Here is a 25,017-nt window from a genome sequence, read left to right as displayed (position 1 = left end):
TGCCAGATGTGTCCACCTGCTTAAGCCAGTACATGTCCAGGCCCGTCTGAAGTTTGCATTTGGATGATCCAGAAGAGGATTGGGAGAATGTCATATGGTCAGATGAAACCAAAATATAACTTTTTGGTAAAAACTAAACTCGTCGTGTTTGGAGGACAAAGAATGCTGAGTTGCATCCAAAGAACACCATACCTACTGTGAAGCATGGGGGTGGAAACATCATGCTTTGGGGCTGTTTTCTGCAAAGGGACCAGGACGACTGATCTGTGTAAAGGAAAGAATGAATGGGGCCATGTATCGTGAGATTTTGAGTGAAAACCTCCTTCCATCAGCAAGGGCATTGAAGATGAAACGTGGCTGGGTCTTTTAGCATGACAATGCTCCCAAACACACAGCCCGGGCAACGAAGGAGTGGCTTCGTAAGAAGCATTTCAAGGTCCTGGAGTGGCCTAGCCAGTTTCCAGATCTCAACCCCATAGAAAATCTTTGGAGGGAGTTGAAAGTCAGTGTTGCCCAGCGACAGCCCCAAAACATCACTGCTCTAGAGGAGATCTGCATGGAGGAATGGGCCAAAATACCAGCAACAGTGTGTGAAAACCTTGTGAAGACTTACAGAAAACGTTTGACCTGTGTCATTGCCAACAAAGGGTATATAACAAAGTATTGAGAAACTTTTGTTATTGACCAAATACTTATTTTCCACCATAATTTGCAAATAAATTCATAAAAAATCATACAATGTGATTTTCTGGATTTCTTTTTCTCATTTTGTCTGTCATAGTTGACGTGTACCTATGATGAAAATTACAGGCCTCTCATCTTTTTAAGTGGGAGAACTTTTTTCCCCCACTGTAAACGGTGTATGTGTGTTTACATGAAAGAGTGTGTTTGTGTACATTTAATTAGGGGGTGCTTATACAGTCCTGGGTAACCACTTCTACATGTGAAATGGAAATATATTTTTTGCATATCCCACTCCCCCTGAGAGTGGGGTCACAGCCAGGGATCAACCATTATTGACAGCGACCCTGGAACAATTAGGGTTAATTGCCTTGCTCAAGGGCAGAATGGCTGATTAATTTGACCTTGTCGGCTCTGGGATTCGACCCAGCAACCTTTAAATTACTATCCCAACGCTCCTAACCGCCAGGCTACCTGTCGCCCCTTATACAGTATTAACCGTGTATTAACCATGTACACCGTCCATCTCTTTCACAGATAAGGAACTACACAGTGTGTGTGTGTGTGTGTGTGTGTCATTATTGTAAAATTTTGCAGTCACTTTTATTGTAAATAAGAATATAATGTTTCTCAACACTTCTACATTACGGATTATCATGAATGAATCGTGAATAATGATTAGCGAGAAAGTTACAAATGCACAAAGATCATACCCCCAAAACATGCTAACCTCTCACCATTATCAATAACAGGGAAGGTTGGCATTTTTGGGGGGTATATTCTATTCTTATTTACAATAAAAGGCAACTCCAACATGACACAATACATTATTTACCATCATTTATATTGGGCCCACATAATCCAAAACACAACCAAAACAAACAGCAAATGCATCCAACAAGTTTGTAGAGTCACAAGTTTGATGTAGTCATTAGTTATGTTTCCATTAACTTGTCCAGTGATTTTTTATCGACACATAGAAAATAAATGTGACAATTGCCTGCTACGGTGCATTTCCGATTAATTGTCTTGTGTCGATAAAAACAGCTGGACATAATAACATCACACCTAGAATGTCGAATAGAAATGAAGTGATTAAACTGTTTCCATGATCTATTTAGGCAAATTGTGCATTAATAAAGTTGTGACAGCCTGTATGCCCTGCCCACCTATCTGTTTAATTTCTCAGGTAGCCCGCAAAAGTCAGCATGGATACAATGCAAAAATGTAATATTTGCCATATTCAAACAATTCTCATATGCCTAATCATCGCTATGGTCCGTGCCATGGTGTAACTTGCACTAATGCAGGTCTAGTAAAGAACTGAAACAATTTGGTGAAATTTCAAATTGCAATCTAAAGCAATTCAATTCATTCCTGCAGGCATTCTTGAAAGTCAAGACAATCATTGTCTTGCAAAGAAACCATTTTTATAGTTGATTAGGCTACGTGGATTTTGCAAGCAGTAGGCATTTAAATGAAATGTGGAGTGGAGCTTTATAGTTACGCGATAACATAATGTGCCCTGTGTACCTTCAAAATGATTCTGCAATATAATTTATTCAAAATACACAGGTTCCATAATTTGTTGCAATGAAGAAACTTTGACAAAATAAAAATCCAGCCGTCGAACAGATACAAATGTATTCAATCTTTAGAAAATGTCTTCTACATCTGCCGTTTCCATTACAAATGTCACAATGATTGTTATTGCGACATTGCTTTTGTCTAATAAACCTGGGTCAGTGGAAATCTGCCCAGGAATATGAGACCAAATACAAAACGTTTGACTAAATGTAATACACTATAAGTGAATTTGTCCAAATACTTATAACATCTTGAAATGGGGGGACTAGATACGTAAAGTGCTTTCAATTCTAAACGGTAAAATGGGTATGTCCGAAATAATAAATAAAATGACATTCTGTACTGTCGCCTCATATGAAACATTTGATCTCATATCCAAAAATTGAGTATAGAGCCAAATTAAAACATTTAGCTTCACTGTCCAGTGTATATGTATTAACCATGTCCATCTCCTCCACCAACAGATCAGGAACTACACCGAGTGTGCGTGTGTCCAGAGCCGACAGGTCATCACCCCTCCCTCTGGTGGTCAAGGCAACCAACTGCAGCTGGTCATCGTAAAGACCTACCTGAACGAGAACGGCTTCGCGGTGTCGGGGAAGTGTGACCGCACCTGTAACACCCTCATCCCCTTCCTCATCTTCCTCTTCATCGTCACATTCATCACCGCCTGCGCTCAGCCCTCCGCAATCATAGTCACGCTCAGGTAGGAGGACTGTGGCCAAATTGTTTAACATTTTAACTCAAACTCTCTAACTCTTTGAAATGCATATTAATGCTTTATGAATGCTTTCTGAATGCTACGTATCACCACTATGTAAAGTGTTACTTAGCTTGAACCCTTTCCTTCATGAACACTGATCTAACTCCTAATGAAGGAAGTGTGACATGGGAATTAAATTCTGGTGTTGATTGTGTGAAAAGTGCAGAATTATGTGCAGTTGGCATTAATGCGTTGAGATCAAGTTTTTATCTATCAAATGGCAGATTGCAAACACTCTCTGAAATTCTTGATATTAACAGATTAAAAGAACCCAGCTCCAGTTTAAACGAGATTGCAAAATGTTAGATTTACGGGGCTTTGACTCCAATGCTTCCCATAGTTGTGTCAAGTTGGCTGGATGTCCTTTGGGTGGTGGACCATTCTTGATACACACAGGAAACTGTTGAGCGTGAAAAACCCAGCTGTGTTGCAGTTCTTGACACAAACCGGTGCGCCTGGCATCTACTACCATACCCGGTTCAAAGGCACTTAAATCTTTTGTCTTGCCCATTCACCCTCTGAATGGCAGACATACACAATCCATGTCTCAATTGTCTCAAGGCATAACAATCCCTTCTTTAACCTGTCTCCTCTCTTTCATCTACACTGATTGAAGTGGATTTAACAGGTGACATCAATAAGGGATCATAGCTTTCACCTGGATTCATATGGTCAGTCTATGTCATGGAAAGAGTAGGTGTTCTTAATGTTTTGTATACTCAGTGTATATGTTAGTGTTTTCCGTTTTATAAGGAAATGTATGCACTTTATATGTTAGTGTGTTCCTCTGTAAGCCAATCTCATTCTCCGTCCATCTGTCTCTGTCCATCACTCCTCAGGTCTGTGGATGAACAGGAGAGACCCTTCGCTCTGGGTATGCAGTTTGTCCTGCTAAGAACTCTGGGTACGTTTCTGCATAGAGATCCTATCATTCATATTATGTGATTCTATATGTAGTTCTATGAGTTACTGGGCATTTTTACAAACATAGTGAGCTTGTAGTGTTCCCACATCAGTCAACCAACCAGTGAAGGCTGGTGAGGGGAGGACGGCTCATAGTAATTTTGGTCGGGAATGGAATTAATGGTATGGTATCAAACACATGAAAAACAAGTGTTTGATATTCCATACCTTAGATTGAAAATTCCACCAGCCACCACTGAAGTCAAGTATTTGAAAAGGTATTTCATGACTGGTCTGAAACAGCCTGTAGGCTTTTAGGGTAATGCTAGAACATGCTAGAACATGCTTCTGACCAAGATTATTATAGTTGTGTTTTTATATTTGTTTTTTTATTTCTTTTCGTTTAGATTTTTATTTGAAATTCAGTTTAGTTTCAGTTAGTTTTCAGACCTGAGTTACACATTTTTATTTAGTTTGAGTTTTATAAAAACATTTCTATTTCGTTGTTATATTATTTAGTTTTAGGGACAGAAAGTACCGGATTTCTTCAATGTTAGCTAGTGATAGGTAGTGATAGTGATGCACAAGCTAGGCCTATTTGAAACATCTGAATCTGGCAGGTAAATGCTGCCAGGAGATGGCGAAGCTTGAAAACCCCACACGTTTTTCCCCAAAGTAAAAAAAATAAAAATAAAAAACTTAACATAATTCATGATGGTTTTTAATTTTATTCGTTTTGGAGTCAAAGATAATAGTTTCAGTATAGTTTTAGTTTTTCAAACGGGTTTATTAATGATTTTATTTCAGTTTACGAAAGTGTTTTCATGATTAGTTTTCATTTTAGTTTCAGTTTTCTTTTACTATAATAACCTTGCTTCTCACCTTCTCACTGCTGGTATGTGAACAGAACTCTCATACTCTCATTTGTAGCTTAATGTACAGTACAGTATAAATCACGTATAATACTGTCAGAATAAGTACCACCTGAATGGAAGATTTAAACCAGCGACTGCATTAAATCCAGGTGTTTAATCCAGGGTTGGTTTGTGTGAACTTCAGACTGCTTAGCTGGCATATTTGGCCCATGAACTATGCCTCCGGGATGAAGTTACCCCTAGTTACAGATCTAGGATCAGCTTCCCGCCGCCAATCCTAACATTAACCATTAGTGGGGGAAATACTACATTTACCCGAAATCTGTATCTAGGGCTAACTCATCTCAGCTCAGTAGTGGATACATGGTGCCACCCGGTGGTGGCATATAGTTTAGCCCATGCAGATTTAATAGGCAAGTTTCTATAGGGTGGCTTACATTAGTCTAGAATGACTAGTGGTTATTCCCAAACTGGTTTTGCACTGTAAGACCCAGCTAAAGACTTCTTCTAAACATTCAAAACAAATGTATCTGGCTGCAGTCTAGCACTTAGAAGCACACAAACCTTAAAGTGTCAAACACTAGTTTAGGCAGCACAGCTGAATGGCAGATGGCATTGTCTCTCACTCTATTCTTTCCCCAGCGGTGTACATACTTCAACACCACCTGTATGCTGTGTTATAACTGTTCCTCTCCTCTCTCTTCCTCCAGCCTATATCCCTACTCCCATCTATTTCGGGGCGGTGATCGACACCACCTGTATGCTGTGGCAGCAGGACTGTGGCGTCCACGGCTCCTGCTGGGAGTACGACGTCACTTCCTTCCGCTTCGTCTACTTCGGCCTGGCCGCCAGCCTCAAGTTCATTGGCTTTGTCTTCATCTTCCTCACCTGGTACTCCATCAAGTACAAGGAGGAGCAGGCGGAGCGCTGGCACCAGCGACTACCCCCGTTGGGCACTGTCTCTGACCTCATCTGCCACGTGGGGGGCCAGAAGAGCCACGCCCGAACCCGCTCCTGCCCGGTGTTCATCCCGCCTTGCGACCACCCTCCCGTGGCACTCCTTCTCAACCGGGGTCACAGCAGCCTCAGTTGCCCCGGCAACACTCTTAAACCAATAAACCCACCCCCTCCCTCTCTGCTGATGCCATACACAGAGGCTCCGCCCACATCTGAGAGCAGGAAGTAAACAGGCCACACCTGTTCCTCTTTAGGCCACGCCTCTATCTGTTCCTCCCCAGGGGTTGTGATACATGCCTTCCTGTTCCTGTCTCCACCTCGTTTCTAAAATATACACCAATCAGGCGGTGGGGGCGGTGACTTCCATGGCTCTGATTGACAGGCAGAGAGACCAATAGACTGACAGTGACAGACAGAGGCCGTTTGCGGTATTAAAGGGCTGGCCACAGTTATATGGGCGTGTCACAAGGGAACAGCTCGACTCCCTATTGGCCTACAGAGCTGTCTGTCTCTGGTGTGCATATCATTAGCTGCAGAGTGGCGGCTGGTGGGAGGAGCTATAGGACAGGTTCATTGTAATGGCTGAAATGGAATACATGGAATGGAGTCAAACATGTGGTTTCCATTTGATACCATTCCATTGATTCCATTCCAGCCATTACAATGAGCCCGCCCTCCTATAGCTCCTCCCACCAGCAACACAGCATGTACAGAAGTTTTTAATACACAACAGTGTTTGGGGTCAATTCGAATTGAAGGCAGTCAATTCAGGAAGCAACCTGAATCAATAATCAATTACTTCTCAAACTGAAAAGAAGCTATTTATCTAAAGTTTTTCAATTTTGGGATTTTAAATTCAAATAACTTCTTGAATTGACCCCAACCCTGATACACAAACATTTTGATTTATGAAATGTATCAACATGATCACGTGGTGCTACTTACTGTACTGTAACGGGGGCGGGGCATTAGTATATTCTAATATGATATTATTCTTCTCAGAAGTGACTTGTGGGTACTACATTACCCATGATGCCGCATCACAGCTGCAGCGTTTCTCTCAAGCACAACATACTAACTGACAAACCGGTTATATTCTATGCAAGGTCCTGTGTACTCCCATACAGACAGACATACACCTCTCAGTACTGTATTGACTTACTGTAGCCCATGTTTACCCCGCTCTGTGCTTGCGTCTCAAATAGCACCCTATTCCCTATATAGTGCACTACTTTTGACCAGGGTCCATAGGGCTCTGGTCAAATGTAGTGCTCTATATAGGGAATAGGCTGCCTTCTGGGACGCAGCCTTTTACCCATTCAATCACATTATACCACAGCTGTTACTGAGCATATCCAGCTAATATTGAATGTGGTTAGCAGCAACATTAAACAGTACCATTTAGGAGGGGATTATATCGATTTAAAACTCAGTCATACATGAGGCATTTGTCCAGTTCTGTCTGTCCTTGTGACAGTCTGTTTAAACTCTTGGTTCAGAGCAGAGAATGGACCACCCGTTTATTTGACCCTTCAGCCCCCTTTGAAACAGCAACTCAGGCTGTGTGGGCCTATCATTGGTTGCTGGCTAGCTGACTAATGCTAATAGCTACGAGGCTAACCTGTTAGCTAGCCAGCTTATATCCAATGGCCAGTTACTGGCTAATGCTAATAGCTACCAGGCTAACCAGTTAGCTAGTCTTTATCAGAAGGCCAGATACTGGCTAATGCTAATAGCTACCAGGCTAACCGGCTAGCTAGCCTATATCAAAGATCATGGATATACTGACAAGATACATGTCTCTCCACCCTAACAACCGGAGTCGTTGTCCACAAAGCGGCACGGCAGGCTGTCCAGCTCCCGCCTATCCTTTCTTTGGATTTGCGGATACATCTCATTATTGTAATCCTGAATATACAGGTCCAGCATCTGGTGACCCCCCAGGCCCCAGGTGGTCTTGACGTTCTCCATGGCCAGGATGAAGAGGATGTGGTTGTTGACGTGAACCGCCTGTATTCAATGGACAGAGATGCTATGCTACTAGCCTCATACCATGAAATGCATAGCCATCTTGAGACAACTCCTCATATGAAGTGTTTTTTCTCAAAGTTGCCGGGATGTCACGTGTCCTAGTTATATCAGTATACTCGTAACAACTTAAGCATTACAAAACTTTCATTAGATCAAATAAACCTCATGTAGCAAATAAGCTATAAAAAAAAATGTATTGACCAAATTTGACACTCTTATTGACCTCCATACAAAAACTCTGTGCTTGGTTGGTGAAACAATGAAAAAACGCTACCTGCTGGAGGGAGACAGATTTTCCGCCGAGTTGGGCCTCTCTTCCTTTTGCCTATATCCAAAGACAAGTTACTAATGAACTGTCCACCGAGTTAGGTGTGGTGGTCTGCACCATAGGTAGTTTGTGTGGAGTTAGTCTTCATTAGAACTTTAACTCTTTGCTCCATGGCAATGGGGAACACACACACAGTTTTGTATTTATAACATAAAATTAGGTAGTCTTTGCTGGAAGGGAAAACTCAGTCATAATCCTCATCTAAAATAATATGACCTAAGAGAAAACTAAAAGCTGTAATTTTAACATAAACCACCAATTTCTACAAATTTATTTTTTTTTTTTTTTTTTTTTACTTGTTTGAAAAAGTACTGTATCCATTGTATCATTTGTGAGCAATACTGTACTTTTGAATTTAATTGCCCTTTTTATGTTAAAGGGATAGTTCGGGATTTTGGCAATGAGGCCCTTTATCTACTTCTCCAGTCAGATGAACTCATGGATACCATTTTGATGAAGGAAGTTAGAGGTAGTTTCGCGAGCCAATACTAACTAGCGTTAGACTGGAAGTCTATGGGTATCTACTAGCATGAACCCAGCTCATTTACAAACAACTGACTCTACACTAGGTCCAATATTGCTTCATTTCAGTATTGTTGTATTGGCATGGCTTCACCATTGAGTTGGTCATCAGATGTACATAGAATTTATCTATTAGTCAGACATATTTCTAAATATATGTCTCTGGTATTAGTCATTTAGGCATTTAAGAAGTAGTGCAGTAAGGCATAAATCAACAGAGACCATTATATTAATAGATAAGTCACATTTAGAAAAAACTGTGTAACTGATTATTTTGATCATTCGGTTCAGGAGTGACTGAGACCCTCTGCTGGACAGAAACATGAATTGCAGCCAGGAATGGAAAAGACAGTGAACGTTGAACTTTTACCAGTAAGAAGATTGCCGGAATCATGAGGGAATAAGCATGAAATCCTCCCAGAATGTTTGGAAAACCTGGGAAAGTTACCAGAATTTTGCAACCCTACACAGACCTACTACTAATACTATCTTTGTAAAACTGGACTGCTGCTGTGAATTTACTACTTGTTTTTGTTTTCTAGGACACTTTTTAAGAACATAAACAAGTATGAACAGCAATTACAGTATTTATACCTTGTTGATGCTTTCTAAATTTTAGCATGAGGTATGCATCAAATCCATTATATATTTGCGCTTTTAAAACCGGTTTCCAAAGAACAGCTGATTTATCTGATGCGGTGGTCAAATTTTATGAATTAGGGTGGGATTCAATCCGACCGCGCTTTGTCCACAATGTACGTTTTAAAGGCAATGTTCCCGTGTTCGCGGAGACCACATTCACGGTAAAGGCTGCATATATCGGCTCAATTGGAAATTACTTTAAATGGCGCATTGTCCAAAGGCTGCGATGGGATTGAATCCCAGCCTAAACGTCTTTGTCCTCAAGTTATGTAAGAGACTGCTGTATGTCTATGATGATACTTGGCTGAAAAATGCTAAATTATGGTTTCTTATTAGTATTATCATGAATTAGTAGCTAAATGTTCCCAAACTATTATCATGTAAATATTTAAAAAGACTTAAAATCAACGTATTATAGACCTTAAACTTAGTTAGAAGTACCTATTTATGAACTATTCCTAACCATTGTAGACAACGACATAAAATTACTTAAAAATACAAAAACAAGGAAACAGTATATTTACTTCTCTGTGCCTGAATGAACTACAGTATTCCCATGCAGCCTGGCCATAAGTAGTGAACTACATAGGGAAAATGGTGCCATTTGGGACAAGACGGTATTGTTACCCAGGATGCCCTTTACCTCCATTCAGCAGTACTATAATAATAATAATAATAATAATAATAATATGCCATTTAGCAGAAGGAGGGTTACGTCTGAAATGGCACCCTATTCCCTATATAGTGCACTTTAGGGCATAGGGGTGCCATTTCAGATGTAGCCTTGGACTTCTCTCAAAACCTCTCTAAGGTAGACTGTAGATTTGCTTTCCATCTTTTTCTCTCCTTTCTCTCTCTTTCTTTTGATCAGTATTTCTTCATGACGTGTTTTCATTATTTCATGGACTAACCGTGTACTCTGACAGTGTACTCAATCCCAAATGGCACCCTATTCCCTATATAGTGCGCTACTGGAGGTCTGCAGCCCTTGATTTGTGTTCCTCAGGAGCAGAAGTCTAAACCATATTTGTGAACACTTGGGCTTCGTACTTGGTAACATTAGATAACTTTTTCTCAGTCTCAAAATGCCCATCAGCCAATTAAAATCGGCGACGTAGTTGCACGTGATAAAACGCTACGTTAACTGTTCCCATTACATAATCTGGCACATTTAGCCTTATGCTAACCTGACCAGGTGGCAGTGATTGTTTCCTGTAATAAATTCCACATCAGCCTATCAAGATCTTAGACTTTATATCCACCAACCAATGGCATTTCTTAAAATAGGTAAACTTGGCCACCAGATGGATATTTTAAACCTCTAAATTAAAGGTTTAATTTTGCACCACTTGGTCTGTCATAGTAGTAGTGTGCCAATATTGCATGATGATGCATCCTTGACTAGGTTACTAGCTACTAAAATTCAAGAGGCACATTTTTGTTTATCCATTTCACACACATTCATGTGCTTTTACGAGAATAAGATAAAGGTCTATACAACATTTAAGTTTATCGTACATCGTTAGCGTATGCCACTAAGGCGGTCGACTTCGGGGTACAGTAACCGTGGGTTTGAGGCTGCATAAAGCAAAAAACAACAACATATAAATGAAAATTAGCAGAAGCCAGTCTCACAACACTGAGCTATTCGTCCAGTTTAAAGGTTGTACTTATTTTAGTAACTTTGATTAGCAGATGGTGCGGTTTGACTTCTGTTAAGGATGCTCTCACGGAAAAGTGTCCCACTACGTCAACATTTGTAATTGACTGATGCAGAATTTGTTACCGGACATGATCACTGCCACCTGGTCAGGTTTGCATAGGGCTAAATGTGCCAGGTTATCGAATGGGAACAGCTAAAACAACATTTTATCACGTGCAACTACGTCAACGATTTTAATTGGCTGATGCGCATTTTAAGACAGAGAAACTCGAAATTTAAACTAATGGATGAAATAATGCCTTGAATACTTGATATTTGTCATTAAAAAACTGTAAAAAGGAGATTTGGGTCTGGCTTACGTTTGTTGTGATAGGTATAACATATTTTGGGGGGGTTTGTGATAAAGCACTTCCATAATGTGGTAGGTGTGCCTAGGATTATTTTTTTATTTAATCCCAGGTTTTCCAGAAATCCTGGTTGGAGGATAATGGATTTCCTGTTTATTCTCTCCTGATTCATGGAATATTCCAACTGGGATTTCGGGCAAACCTGGGCATTTTGGGAAAGTTACAGGAGTATGGTGGATGGATGGATGGATTTATGAATGTATGAAGAAATGATGGTAATTAAATAAACTGGAATGTCGCTAAAATATTTGACACGTTTATTTCTTAACAGCTTCTTGGCTTTCCTGAAACCAGAATTGTTGCAACACTTCTACACACAAAAAAAAGAAAGGAAGAAAATACTGTTTCAGTAACAATTGTTGATCTAAGAATCAATGAATGTTGGTTTTAGGTGGAAACAACATTGAACCAAAACGTAACCATAAGTAGATGATGTAAGAATGAGTGGCGATGACACAGGCCAATGACAAACATACCCAATGATATGTAATGGGATTGGTGTGGGTTAAATCCCATGATTCCTTGCTCATTGCATATAGAATATACAGTATAATCTAACAGACGGTATTATAAATGGCGTAAATATCACCTTATAGTAATGCCATATGCTATTCAAGCGATGGAGGAAAAGATTAGAGGGCTGCATCCCAAATGGCACCCTATGTAGTGTAGTGCACTACGTTTGACCAGGGCCCATATTGCTCTGGTCAAACGTAGTGCACTATAAAGGGAATAGGGTGCCATTTGGGACATACTTCGGTTTTGGCTTTGTGGCCGTTGTCTCCTTTTGAGATGTAACTTGGGGATGATTTTGTGCATCCTTGATTATCAATGCAATAGAGAATACTGGTCTATGCAATATTAGTTTTAATATCTGTAGTTTTAATTTAATTAGGTGATGATGATGGCTGAGTGTAGAACAAAACGTGAAGTTACTGTAGCTAGAAGAGTAACATAACATAGTAAACAAAGTTAAATAATTATAGCTAACAAATCATAAAATTATGTTAGCAATGTTCATTTAAAAACTTTTTTTTGTTACTATAAACTTGTCACATTCAGTGTTGCACTTGCAGTAGCAAGTATCCATGAAACCAACGTACCCTTTAAATTAATTAACTGTGTTAAAAATGAAATACCAATGATCAGTGTTAAGCTTTGAGATGCAATTGGAGTTACAGTGAATACACGTTTCCAAACCACAAACATTTAAACGAAAGGCAACGGTCAGTACAAGGGAAAACTAAATAAATGTTCAAAGTGCATTTATGGTCAAACTATAGGGATCATCTGATTCGTCAGTGGTTATATTTCTGATGGGAGTGCACTGTGATAATTGGTCTAGAGATGACTGAGGCCGGGATTCATTCCTATCCTGCTTTGTCAACTTTTTAAGGTAATGTTTCCACTTTCATGGAGATCTCATTAATGGAAAACGCTCAATTGGAAATTACCTTTACATGTCAAGCACTCTTTACACAGATCTAACGCTGATCGGATTTAATCCCGGACTGAGTATGTTAGCATTAGCCAAGGTGTTAGCATTAGCCAGCTCAATTGTAGCATACCAAGCTGTTAGCATTAGCCAACACAATTGTAGCATACCAAGGTGTTTGCATTAGCCAACTCCATTGTAGCACATCAATATGTTAGCGTTAGCCAACTCCATTGTAGCACTCAAAGGTGTTAGGTAATGCCAGAGATACTGGATATAATGACGAGATGCTTGTGTCTCCGCCCTAACAATGGGATTCGTTGTCCACAGAGCGTAACGGTGGGCTATCAAGCTCCCATCTATTCCTATCTTTGGATTGGTGGATACATCTCGGTATTTTAATACTTTTTTGAATATTCAATGAGGGGTGTTGATGTCAACAGCCTGTATTCAATGGAGTGAGATGCTATGCTAGCCTCATGAATATGCATAGACTGTCTTGAATTTCAACAGGGATAACGCTGAGAAAAAACACTATAAAAGTTGCTGAGATGTCAAGTGCATTACACTTATATCAGTAAACTCGTAACAACCTAAGCATTAAGAAACTTCTATTAGATCAAATAAGCCTCACGTATCAAAATAGCTATTCATTTTTATCTTGACTAAATTCGGCACTCATTGCCCCCACTTGCTTAATAATTAGCTTAACGTGGACAGAGTTTTGGCCTGGTAAACCCTCTCGCTTCTTCCTCTCTGGTAACACTAAACAACCACTAACCTTCAGACCAGAAAATGGTTTCACCATTCTTATAACCTGTTTTTATTGTTAAAAATATATATTTATAACAATGGTGTTATCCACTTGGACCTTTAATTAAAATCAATTCATTTAAAAATTCCCATATTTTATTAGTTTCAGATGCGTTAAGGCTTTTTCGTTTTCTAAATATATATTTAGGAAAAAACATCATAACACTGTAGTTCTTCTAATAATAAATGGAAGCACCTGTAAAAAAATAAACAATAATAATAACTTTAATACTCATGAATAATACAGCTCTAACTCAGACTGACTGGTGGTGACATCATCGTCGGCCATTTTGTCTCTCCATGTCCCCCAGTTTCTGTGTCTCTCTGTGTCTCTATGGTGACCGGCTGGGCCACCCAATGGCAGGCCAGCACTTGCGTTTGTCTATATGTGTCTCACTGGGTGTGGTTGGAGGAGGGCTGAGGGGGAGACCCACTACCCTCATAGTCCAGGGCCTGGAACTGGGCATGGGACTCGACCTGTACCTCTACCTGTAGATGTGCCTGTTGGGGCTGGGGGTCATGCACTACCACCCCAGTCCCCTGGGGGGTGCCAGTCTGAGTCTGAGGCGGGCTCCCAGTGCTGGTAGTGGTGGTGGTGGTGGTGGTGGTGGAGGCCTGTACTCTGGGCCTCAGTGTCTGTGAGGAGAGGGGGAGGTAGCCCTGGCCTTGGAATATATCCTCTTCCTCCTCCTTGTCTAGTCCCAGCTCCAGTCCCTGGATGAGACTACTCTGTTGGGTCTGGGCCTGGCCTGGGTAAGACCCCATCCCCAATCCCAGCCCCGTCTCCAGGCTGTTGTGGGTGCGGAGCAGGTCGTCGTGTCGCGTCTCCATCTCAGTCAGCCCGTTGTTCCCGTTCCCGCTGAAGACCAGCCCCTCCCCCTCACCATCTAGCCCATCCTCCTCCAGCTGATGGACCAACCACACATAACCACCGGCAACCACCTCCCCCCCTCTGACCCCTCCTTCTCCTCTCCTCCTCATCACAGACATCACTCTCGGGGGTCTGTCTAATGGATAAGTCTCATCAGGGAGGTCGTTCACAGATTCTAGTTGAACTCTAACCTCTGACCTCTGAGGCATGGGGTGTGTGGGTGTTACTGGATTAGGTGGTGGTGGGGGTCTGCTAGGGGGAGGAGGGGTAGTGCATGGGGTCTCCGGTAGTCCCTCTGTGGCCCGATTCAGGGTGACCAGGTCTGGCCAGATGTCTCGGCTGGGGGACCCCTCATCTCCGCTGCCCTCTTCCAGCCCCCAAGCCCCAGACCCGGACCCATGCTCTGCCAGGGAAGATGCCGATGCCGGGTCATCCTTTATGTCAAGCTTATGGGTTTGGTTGTCGTCGTTGTTTTGAAGTTTTGAGTATAAGACGTGTCGCAGTGCAAACATATTATCTACATCCTTCTGGAAGATGTGCCAGTCGTCCAGTCTGAGGCTGTAGTCAGTCCTGCTCTGGTACAGGCTCTGGTTTACACTACTATACAGCTCCTCCAGACCTTGCCAGTCCACCTCCTCCTCCGTCAGGTTGGGCAGCTTAACCCGCTCGTCCGTCCCAGACTGGCTGAGTGCTATGGGGGAGAGGAGTAGAGGGTCAAGGGCTGGAGCTGGGAGTGTGTGGTAGTGTATGGGAGTGTGAGTGGGAGAGTTGGTGGTAATGTTGTATGGGACTGGGAGTGTGTGGTAGTGTATGGGTGTGTGAGTGGGTGAGTTGGTTGTAATGTTGTATGGGACTGGGAGTGTGTGGTAGTGTATGGGTGTGTGAGTGGGACAGTTGGGGGTAATGTTGTATGGGACTGGGAGTGTGTGGTAGTGTATGGGAGTGTGAGTGGGAGAGTTGGGGGTAATGTTGTATGGGACTGGGAGTGTGTGGTAGTGTATGGGAGTGTGAGTGGGAGAGTTGGTGGTAATGTTGTATGGGACTGGGAGTGTGTGGTAGTGTATGGGTGTGTGAGTGGGTGAGTTGGTTGTAATGTTGTATGGGACTGGGAGTGTGTGGTAGTGTATGGGTGTGTGAGTGGGACAGTTGGGGGTAATGTTGTATGGGACTGGGAGTGTGTGGTAGTGTATGGGAGTGTGAGTGGGAGAGTTGGGGGTAATGTTGTATGGGACTGGGAGTGTGTGGTAGTGTATGGGTGTGTGAGTGGGAGAGTTGGTTGTAATGTTGTATGGGACTGGGAGTGTGTGGTAGTGTATGGGAGTGTGAGTGGGAGAGTTGGGGGTAATGTTGTATGGGACTGGGAGTGTGTGGTAGTGTATGGGAGTGTGAGAGTTGGGGGTAATGTTGTATGGGACTGGGAGTGTGTGGTAGTGTATGGGAGTGTGAGTGGGAGAGTTGGGGGTAATGTTGTATGGGACTGGGAGTGTGTGGTAGTGTATGGGTGTGTGAGTGGGAGAGTTGGTTGTAATGTTGTATGGGACTGGGAGTGTGTGGTAGTGTATGGGAGTGTGAGTGGGAGAGTTGGGGGTAATGTTGTATGGGACTGGGAGTGTGTGGTAGTGTATGGGAGTGTGAGTGGGAGAGTTGGGGGTAATGTTGTATGGGACTGGGAGTGTGTGGTAGTGTATGGGAGTGTGAGTGGGAGAGTTGGGGGTAATGTTGTATGGGACTGGGAGTGTGTGGTAGTGTATGGGAGTGTGAGTGGGAGAGTTGGGGGTAATGTTGTATGGGACTGGGAGTGTGTGGTAGTGTATGGGAGTGTGAGTGGGAGAGTTGGGGGTAATGTTGTATGGGACTGGGAGTGTGTGGTAGTGTATGGGAGTGTGAGTGGGAGAGTTGGGGGTAATGTTGTATGGGACTGGGAGTGTGTGGTAGTGTATGGGAGTGTGAGTGGGAGAGTTGGTTGTAATGTTGTATGGGACTGGGAGTGTGTGGTAGTGTATGGGAGTGTGAGTGGGAGAGTTGGTGGTAATGTTGTATGGGACTGGGAGTGTGTGGTAGTGTATGGGTGTGTGAGTGGGTGAGTTGGTTGTAATGTTGTATGGGACTGGGAGTGTGTGGTAGTGTATGGGTGTGTGAGTGGGACAGTTGGGGGTAATGTTGTATGGGACTGGGAGTGTGTGGTAGTGTATGGGAGTGTGAGTGGGAGAGTTGGGGGTAATGTTGTATGGGACTGGGAGTGTGTGGTAGTGTATGGGTGTGTGAGTGGGAGAGTTGGTTGTAATGTTGTATGGGACTGGGAGTGTGTGGTAGTGTATGGGAGTGTGAGTGGGAGAGTTGGGGGTAATGTTGTATGGGACTGGGAGTGTGTGGTAGTGTATGGGAGTGTGAGAGTTGGGGGTAATGTTGTATGGGACTGGGAGTGTGTGGTAGTGTATGGGAGTGTGAGTGGGAGAGTTGGGGGTAATGTTGTATGGGACTGGGAGTGTGTGGTAGTGTATGGGAGTGTGAGTGGGAGAGTTGGGGGTAATGTTGTATGGGACTGGGAGTGTGTGGTAGTGTATGGGTGTGTGAGTGGGAGAGTTGGTTGTAATGTTGTATGGGACTGGGAGTGTGTGGTAGTGTATGGGAGTGTGAGTGGGAGAGTTGGGGGTAATGTTGTATGGGACTGGGAGTGTGTGGTAGTGTATGGGAGTGTGAGTGGGAGAGTTGGGGGTAATGTTGTATGGGACTGGGAGTGTGTGGTAGTGTATGGGAGTGTGAGTGGGAGAGTTGGTGGTAATGTTGTATGGGACTGGGAGTGTGTGGTAGTGTATGGGTGTGTGAGTGGGTGAGTTGGTTGTAATGTTGTATGGGACTGGGAGTGTGTGGTAGTGTATGGGTGTGTGAGTGGGACAGTTGGGGGTAATGTTGTATGGGACTGGGAGTGTGTGGTAGTGTATGGGAGTGTGAGTGGGAGAGTTGGGGGTAATGTTGTATGGGACTGGGAGTGTGTGGTAGTGTATGGGTGTGTGAGTGGGAGAGTTGGTTGTAATGTTGTATGGGACTGGGAGTGTGTGGTAGTGTATGGGAGTGTGAGTGGGAGAGTTGGGGGTAATGTTGTATGGGACTGGGAGTGTGTGGTAGTGTATGGGAGTGTGAGAGTTGGGGGTAATGTTGTATGGGACTGGGAGTGTGTGGTAGTGTATGGGAGTGTGAGTGGGAGAGTTGGGGGTAATGTTGTATGGGACTGGGAGTGTGTGGTAGTGTATGGGAGTGTGAGTGGGAGAGTTGGGGGTAATGTTGTATGGGACTGGGAGTGTGTGGTAGTGTATGGGTGTGTGAGTGGGAGAGTTGGTTGTAATGTTGTATGGGACTGGGAGTGTGTGGTAGTGTATGGGAGTGTGAGTGGGAGAGTTGGGGGTAATGTTGTATGGGACTGGGAGTGTGTGGTAGTGTATGGGAGTGTGAGTGGGAGAGTTGGGGGTAATGTTGTATGGGACTGGGAGTGTGTGGTAGTGTATGGGAGTGTGAGTGGGAGAGTTGGGGGTAATGTTGTATGGGACTGGGAGTGTGTGGTAGTGTATGGGAGTGTGAGTGGGAGAGTTGGGGGTAATGTTGTATGGGACTGGGAGTGTGTGGTAGTGTATGGGAGTGTGAGTGGGAGAGTTGGGGGTAATGTTGTATGGGACTGGGAGTGTGTGGTAGTGTATGGGAGTGTGAGTGGGAGAGTTGGGGGTAATGTTGTATGGGACTGGGAGTGTGTGGTAGTGTATGGGAGTGTGAGTGGGAGAGTTGGTTGTAATGTTGTATGGGACTGGGAGTGTGTGGTAGTGTATGGGAGTGTGAGTGGGAGAGTTGGGGGTAATGTTGTATGGGACTGGGAGTGTGTGGTAGTGTATGGGAGTGTGAGTGGGATAGTTGGGGGTAATGTTGTATGGGACTGGGAGTGTGTGGTAGTGTATGGGAGTGTGAGTGGGATAGTTGGGGGTAATGTTGTATGGGACTGGGGGTGTGTGGTAGTGTATGGGAGTGTGAGTGGGAGAGTTGGGGGTAATGTTGTATGGGACTGGGAGTGTGTGGTAGTGTATGGGAGTGTGTGGTTGTGTTGTGTTTGGTCACACGTCATGCAGTCATGCCCCGCAGCAGTATCCAGTCTGCAGCCTCCTCTATGGCAGTCAGCTCCTTGGGGTTAGTGCCCCTTCCCCCACTCACACACAAACCCCCCCCCCACACACACACACACACACAGAGTTTGGCCCAGTAAACACAGCACCCAAGCTGAAGCCATAAGCAGCAGAGCAAACACAAGTCATCTTGACAGAAAATGACAATATTTCCTCAAAGATACATAAAATGTTCAGATCTGCCATTAGACTAGCTAAACTAAAAAAGAAGACTGATGATAGGCTTGTTGTTTTCTAATGAATATCCAGGTAACCTGGAAACAAGAAAATGGAATCTGGGAAGTAAAGGAGGGGAAGAAAAAGGGATGATGAACATCTGGAAAAAAGGAGTGTTGAGGAAGGAGAGAGATGAGCCTGCTGTGTGGTGTATTCCCAGAAAAGAAAAGAAAAATTTATTTGAAAAATACAGTTAGGGCCGATATACTAAGGTTGGAATCATAGTTAGGGTATATGCTTACTATCAATAAGGTTGGAGTTGATTCCATTTCAATTCAGTCAATTAAATTAAATTCCAACAATTGGAAAAGTCCTTGACTGAATTGAAATGGAACTGACCCCCCCAAACCTGATACACACCCTGTTTCATTGTTGATTGCTAGAGGGAGCGCTTTCAAACCACTCTGGCCTACATGCGTGTATGAAGTACTATAGAGCAGGGATACTCAAACCTGGACTAGTTCCATAGTTCATTTTTCCCTGGTAGTTAATTGCACTCCCCTGGTGCCCCAGGTCTAAATCAGTCCCTTAATAAAGGGCTGAAAATAAGCAGTGGAACTGGACTCGAGGTCCAGATTTAAGTCACCCTGCAATAAAGAGGGAAAATAGGGGAGGGTTTTATATATAAGTATACTATAGGCTAAGAGACTCACAGAAAGGACTGGCTTGGTCTCCTCTTTGACCACTTTCGATGCCGCTGTTGCCTGGTAAGCAGGTGCCCAGAAACAGAGGTCAATAGGTCAGAGGTCAGGAAGAGGGACAACGAAGTCCCAGCAACTCAAGTGCCCATTCTACTACTCTAATAATGCCATGAGGAAAATGGATGCCATTCTGAATGATGCCATGTTGCACAAGTACAATGACTGAGTATCATTATGGCTTACTAAGTAAGTTGATGTATTTATGTATGTGTGCGTCCCAATTGACAGACACTATATTCCCTATATAGTGCACTTCTTTTGACAAAATTCTGTCAAAAATAGTGCACTACATAGGGAATAGGGTGCTATTTTAGACACAGCCTATGTCTTTGGTCAGGTAGTGTGGAAGATGGTGATGTTATATTAGTAACATGTCCGTGATCGTGCGATGCATGAATGAAATGGATGAATGCCATGAATGAATGATTGACTCCATATGCTGTCATGCATTTTCATTCACATGCAGGTGACACACATTTATCAGGTGTGTGTGGGGGGGGTTCATTATGTGAAACTGTTTTTTTGCACTTATATACTGTAATAATACATATTAAATTGCCACACTGACCAGAAAGGTCTAATTCAGTTTGACTAAATATACATTCATTCGCAACTTGAGTGGCCAACATGGAAATGTGTGAGAGTCGGGCATACCAGTTGAGCTCTCTGAGCTTACTTGTCAAGCCAAGACCGGCCAAAAAGTGACTTTTCAGTCTGACAGATGTTCTAAATAGATACGACTGATGCATGTGGTGGTGCAAGGAGCTACAGAAACAGATCTGCACGTTGGTGTTTGACTCAAACAGCAGATAAGGTGGTGTGCTATCTGGGGGGTTCAGGTGGGTAAACATTTTTCTGTTGTTATTATGGAGAATAATGCTGTATTGTAGAAAGATGATACCCCCTCAGACTTCACGATGACAGTGGAAGAAGCTACCTTCAATTAAGAAGAAATCAAAAGATCTAATCAATCGATTATTAGTTAGCGTAGGCAGCTCCCCCGGCATGCAGTCACACACCAAGCAGCTCGACGCCTTACGGATTATTAGTGCGAATGAGTCAATGAGTTGGCCCATGCAGTTATTAGGAAGAGAAGCCTCTTTCAAAGAGAGAGGCTACATCCCAAATGACACCCTATTCCCTATGTAGTGCACTACTTTTTGACCAGGACCCATAGGGTTCTGGTCAAACGTAGTACACTACATAGGTAATAGAGTGCCATTTGGGACGTATCCAGAGAGATCATAAAAGAAGTGTGGATACCTGTGTGGTTCATAGCTGCCTCCATCTTTACCTCCTGATCAGGAAAATAAGAGCAGTTCCAATGTTAATGTCTCAAATCAAATAAGAGATGAGGGGGAATAAGAGAAAATAATGAATCATTCACATTGGAGATGCCTCTTCATGCACAGAACAGGACAGACCAGACCGCTAGGCCCCTAGAGGAGAAATGATGGTGCAATTTGAGTATGGATGGATGGAGAGAGAGAGGGGTAGAACAAGGAGGAGAGGAGGTGCATGTTGGGGGAGGGTGGAGGGGATGGATAGGGATGGAGGGAGGAAGGTATATTTATTTGGGTTCCCGTACAAAAAAAGATTGCAGTTAGAGTGCAGTATAACTGCAGTATGCTGCAAATACTGCATCCAAAATACGTTTTTTTTTTACTGCAGTAATTTTGCAGTGTAACTGTAGTTAGTGTGCAGTTCAACTGCAGTGCACTGCAGTTATTCTGCAATTACTGCGTCCAAAATACCACAGTCGACTGCAGTTACTGCACCTTTATTGCAGTTTCAAAACGGCAATCTCTTTTTGTAAGATAGATAGATAGATAGATAGATAGATAGATAGATAGATAGATAGATAGATAGATAGATAGATAGATAGATAGATAGATAGATAGATAGATAGATAGATAGATAGATAGAGATTGTATGACGGTTCCCGGCTTCCTTTGGAGGTAAAAAAGTTATTCAGTCAGTCAGGTGATGATGATGTGATGCCCATGGGTGAGTCCAAAACACAAACACATGATGTTATTAAAGTTTCCAAATCATCAGGCAGTGATATGATAACTTGTTCTTAAACTTAGTAGCACACAGCCAATATAACCCCCCCCCCCCCAGAAATATGAACTATTGTGGACTATTGTGCGTCTACTGTGCTGGTATAATGAGTTCACTGAGAGCAAGTCTAAAACCAAGAGCTCATATCATCATGGCAATGTTATTAACTGTTGCTAGTGTGATGTCATCTCTTGGGGACACTCAGCTGTAAATAGCCGTCACGGTGGTGAAAAACTAGATGTAGTCACCAGAGAAGCCAGGCTAATCTGGTGTAAAGTGACAGGCTCAATAGGCTTGTTGACAAAGCTCTCATAGTTAACACTCTGTGTGAGTCACTGAAGGCAGGGTTTCTGGCCAGAGCACACAATAGGATAGGCAACGTGGCAAAAGACTTGGGTGAAGTCCAAAATGACCTATTGACCCCGGTCAAAAGTAGTGCACTTAATAGCGAATAGGCTGCCACATGGGATGCCGATTTAGAGGGATGCTTATTTTACACCACTACCCACAGCAGAATGAGCTAAACTGAGGGACACACTAGTCGGTCTGCATCTCAAATGGCACCCTATTCCCTATGTACAGTCGTGGTCAAAAGTTTTGAGAATGACACAAATATTAATTTTCACAAAGTCTGCTGCCTCAGGTTTTATGATGGTAATTTGCATATACTCCAGAATGTTATGAAGAGTGATCAGATGAATTGCAATAAATTGCAAAGTCCCTCTTTGCCATGAAAATGAACTTAATCCCCCAAAAACATTTCTACTGCATTTCAGCCCTGCCACAAAAGGACCAGCTGACATCATGTCAGTGATTCTCTCGTTAACACAGGTGAGAGTGTTGATGAGGACAAGGCTGGAGATCACTCTGTCATGCCGATTGAATTAGAATAACAGACTGGAAGCTTTAAAAGGAGGGTGGTGCTTGAAATCATAGTTCTTCCTCTGTTAACCATGGTTACCTGCAAGGAAACACGTGCCGTCATCATTGCTTTGCACAAAAAGGGCTTCACAGGCAAGGATATTGCTGCTAGTAAGATTGCACCTAAATCAACCATTTATCGGATCATCAAGAACTTCAAGGAGAGAGGTTCAATTGTTGTGAAGAAGGCGTCAGGGCGCCCAAGAAAGTCCAGCAGGCGCCATGACCGTCTCCTAAAGTTGATTCAGCTGCGGGATCGGGGCACCACCAGTGCAGAGCTTGCTCAGGAATGGCAGCAGGCAGGTGTGAGTGCATCTGCACGCACAGTGAGGCAAAGACTTTTGGAGGATGGCCTGTTGTCAAGAAGGGCAGCGAGGAAGCCACTTCTCTCCAGGAAAAACATCAGGGACAGACTGATATTCTGCAAAAGGTACAGGGATTGGACTGCTGAGGACTGGGGTAAAGTCATTTTCTCTGATGAATCCCCTTGTTTGAGGCATCTGGAAAACACCTTGTCTGGAGAAGACAAGGTGAGCGCTACCATCAGTCCTGTGTCATGCCAACAGTAAAGCATCCTGAGACCATTCATGTGTGGGGTTGCTTCTTAGCCAAGGGAGTGGGCCCACTCACAATTTTGCCTAAGAACACAGCCATGAATAAAGAATGGTACCAACACATCCTCAGAGAGCAACTTCTCCCAACCATACAAGAACAGTTTGGTGATGAATAATGCCTTTTCCAGCATGATGGAGCACCTTGCCATAAGGCAAAAGAGATAACTAAGTGGCTCGGGGAACAAAACATCGACATTTTGGGTCCATGGCCAGGAAACTCCCCAGACCTTATTACCATTGAGAACTTGTGGTCAATCCTCAAGAGGCGGGTGGACATACAAAAACCCACAAATTCTGACAAACTCCAATCATTGATTATGCAAGAATGGGCTGCCATCAGTCAGGATGTGGCCCAGAAGTTAATTGACAGCATGCCAGGGTGGATTGCAGAGGTCTTGAAAAAGGAGGGTCAATACTGCAAATATTGACTCTTTGCATAAACTTAATGTAATTGTCCATAAAAGCCTTTGACACTTATGGAATGCTTGTAATTATACTTCAGTATACCATAGTAACATCTGACAAAAATATCTAAAAACACTGAAGCAGCAAACTTTGTGAAGACCAATACTTGTGTCATTCTCAAACTTTAGGGAATAGGGTGCCATTTGAGATACAAACTAAACCACTTCCACAGCAGAAGGAGTTGAAATGAGGGACACAATATTAGGTTATCATTACATCAGAGACCAGTTCAAAGCTCTATTTCGGGTTGTTGCCATACCATTCTGAGTGACTGGCTTGGCTTGGCTGCAGAGGGTTTCCCTGTGTGTGTCATGACTACAATACAAAACAAAGTGATTCACTTTGTAAAACCCTGGAGAAATCCAATAACCATAAACTCTGGATAACACCGGAGTTCAAATCATGCAGTGATGAAAACATTATAAATGTCCAATTTCCTGTGAAAGTATAAAAAGGTCATAGCGTGTCTCATCGTGGGTGCTGCGGACTGGACGCAAATCTCTGGGGAGTAGACATCGTTGAGGTCAGAACCAAGACAGATCAGGGAGTGTGTGTGTGTTTTCAGAGAGAAAGAAACACACACAATGGAGACATAAGAGAGACACACAGAGGACTTAATGACGACCCGTCAACCTTCCTATGTTGAAACGTTTGCGAACATTAGTGAGCAACTCACCCCCGTTTACATGCTACTAATGACATGCAGGTACCGGTCAGGACTGAAACTGGGTCAAATAGTTCTATTCATATGCCTATTATTTTGTGTTTCAGTTTAGGGTTTCAAAATTCCAGAAACTTTGTACTCGGATTTCCTGCTTATTCCGTCCTGATTCCAGGTATCTTCCATCCGGTAGCTCTGAAAAACCTGGGAAAGTTACTGGATTTTTTTTATCCTAAAGTGAAAAACATGTTTTATGTATGTACAACGTGTTTACCCTAATCAACCACTACAGTGGCTAGTCTTCAGATCCATTTCAGTCTCTGTTCTGTTGTAGTCTCCTGTTGTAGACCAGATGTAGGTAACCCGCTCAAGGGTGACGTTTCCCCTAGGTACAGATCTAGGATCAGCTTCCCCTCTCCAATCCTCACCTTAACCATTAAAGGGGCAAATGACAAACTGACCCAAAATCAGCGTCTAGGGACAACTTCGCCCTACTCTGAGGTAACCCAGTAGAAATAGCAGTAGTAATAGTAGTAGTAGTAGTAGTGTAGCTACTACTACTACTGTTGTATCTGTGTGTTTACCTGTTGTGTCCAGGCCTTTGGGTCGGGGGTTACACTGCTTGTGTCCCTGGCAGCTCCTCATCTCCATCAGCTGAGCATGGAGGGCGTTCAACACCTCTCTGTCCACCGAGTACACCGCGTTGGTCAGCTACACACACCGACGGATAC

General features: G+C 43.2%; 2 protein-coding genes across 4 annotated transcripts in view; one reads left to right on the top strand and one right to left on the bottom strand.

Moving 5' to 3' along the window:
• The window catches only part of slco5a1 (solute carrier organic anion transporter family member 5A1), a 102,678-nt gene extending 92,741 nt beyond the window's left edge, over positions 1–9,937 (top strand). For both annotated transcript variants that reach the window (XM_084179041.1, XM_084179042.1), the window contains 3 exons: positions 2,733–2,974; positions 3,871–3,935; positions 5,520–9,937. In XM_084179041.1, the coding sequence (XP_084035167.1) occupies positions 2,733–2,974; positions 3,871–3,935; positions 5,520–5,995 (783 nt within the window). In that variant the 3' untranslated portion in view covers positions 5,996–9,937. The remainder of the gene's footprint in view (positions 1–2,732; positions 2,975–3,870; positions 3,936–5,519) is intronic.
• A 1,662-nt stretch (positions 9,938–11,599) lies between these two features.
• sulf1 (sulfatase 1) overlaps positions 11,600–25,017 on the bottom strand; it is a gene marked incomplete at its 3' end in the record, with an annotated part of 69,010 nt that continues 55,592 nt past the window's right edge. Inside the window, exons 17-19 of one of the 2 annotated variants that reach the window (XM_084179012.1) lie at positions 24,871–24,997; positions 20,825–20,858; positions 15,050–15,169 (exon numbers count right to left, since the gene is read on the bottom strand). In XM_084179012.1, the coding sequence (XP_084035138.1) occupies positions 15,136–15,169; positions 20,825–20,858; positions 24,871–24,997 (195 nt within the window). Of the gene's footprint in view, positions 15,170–20,824; positions 20,859–24,870; positions 24,998–25,017 lie in introns of both variants that reach the window. The other variant, XM_084179011.1, reaches the window with a different exon arrangement.

Source organism: Coregonus lavaretus, assembly GCF_964263955.1.
Source record: "Coregonus lavaretus genome assembly, chromosome: 2".
In the NCBI taxonomy this organism is placed as follows: domain Eukaryota; kingdom Metazoa; phylum Chordata; class Actinopteri; order Salmoniformes; family Salmonidae; genus Coregonus; species Coregonus lavaretus.
Note: the sequence above shows the minus strand (reverse complement) of the source record. Positions and strands in the feature narration are given on the sequence as shown.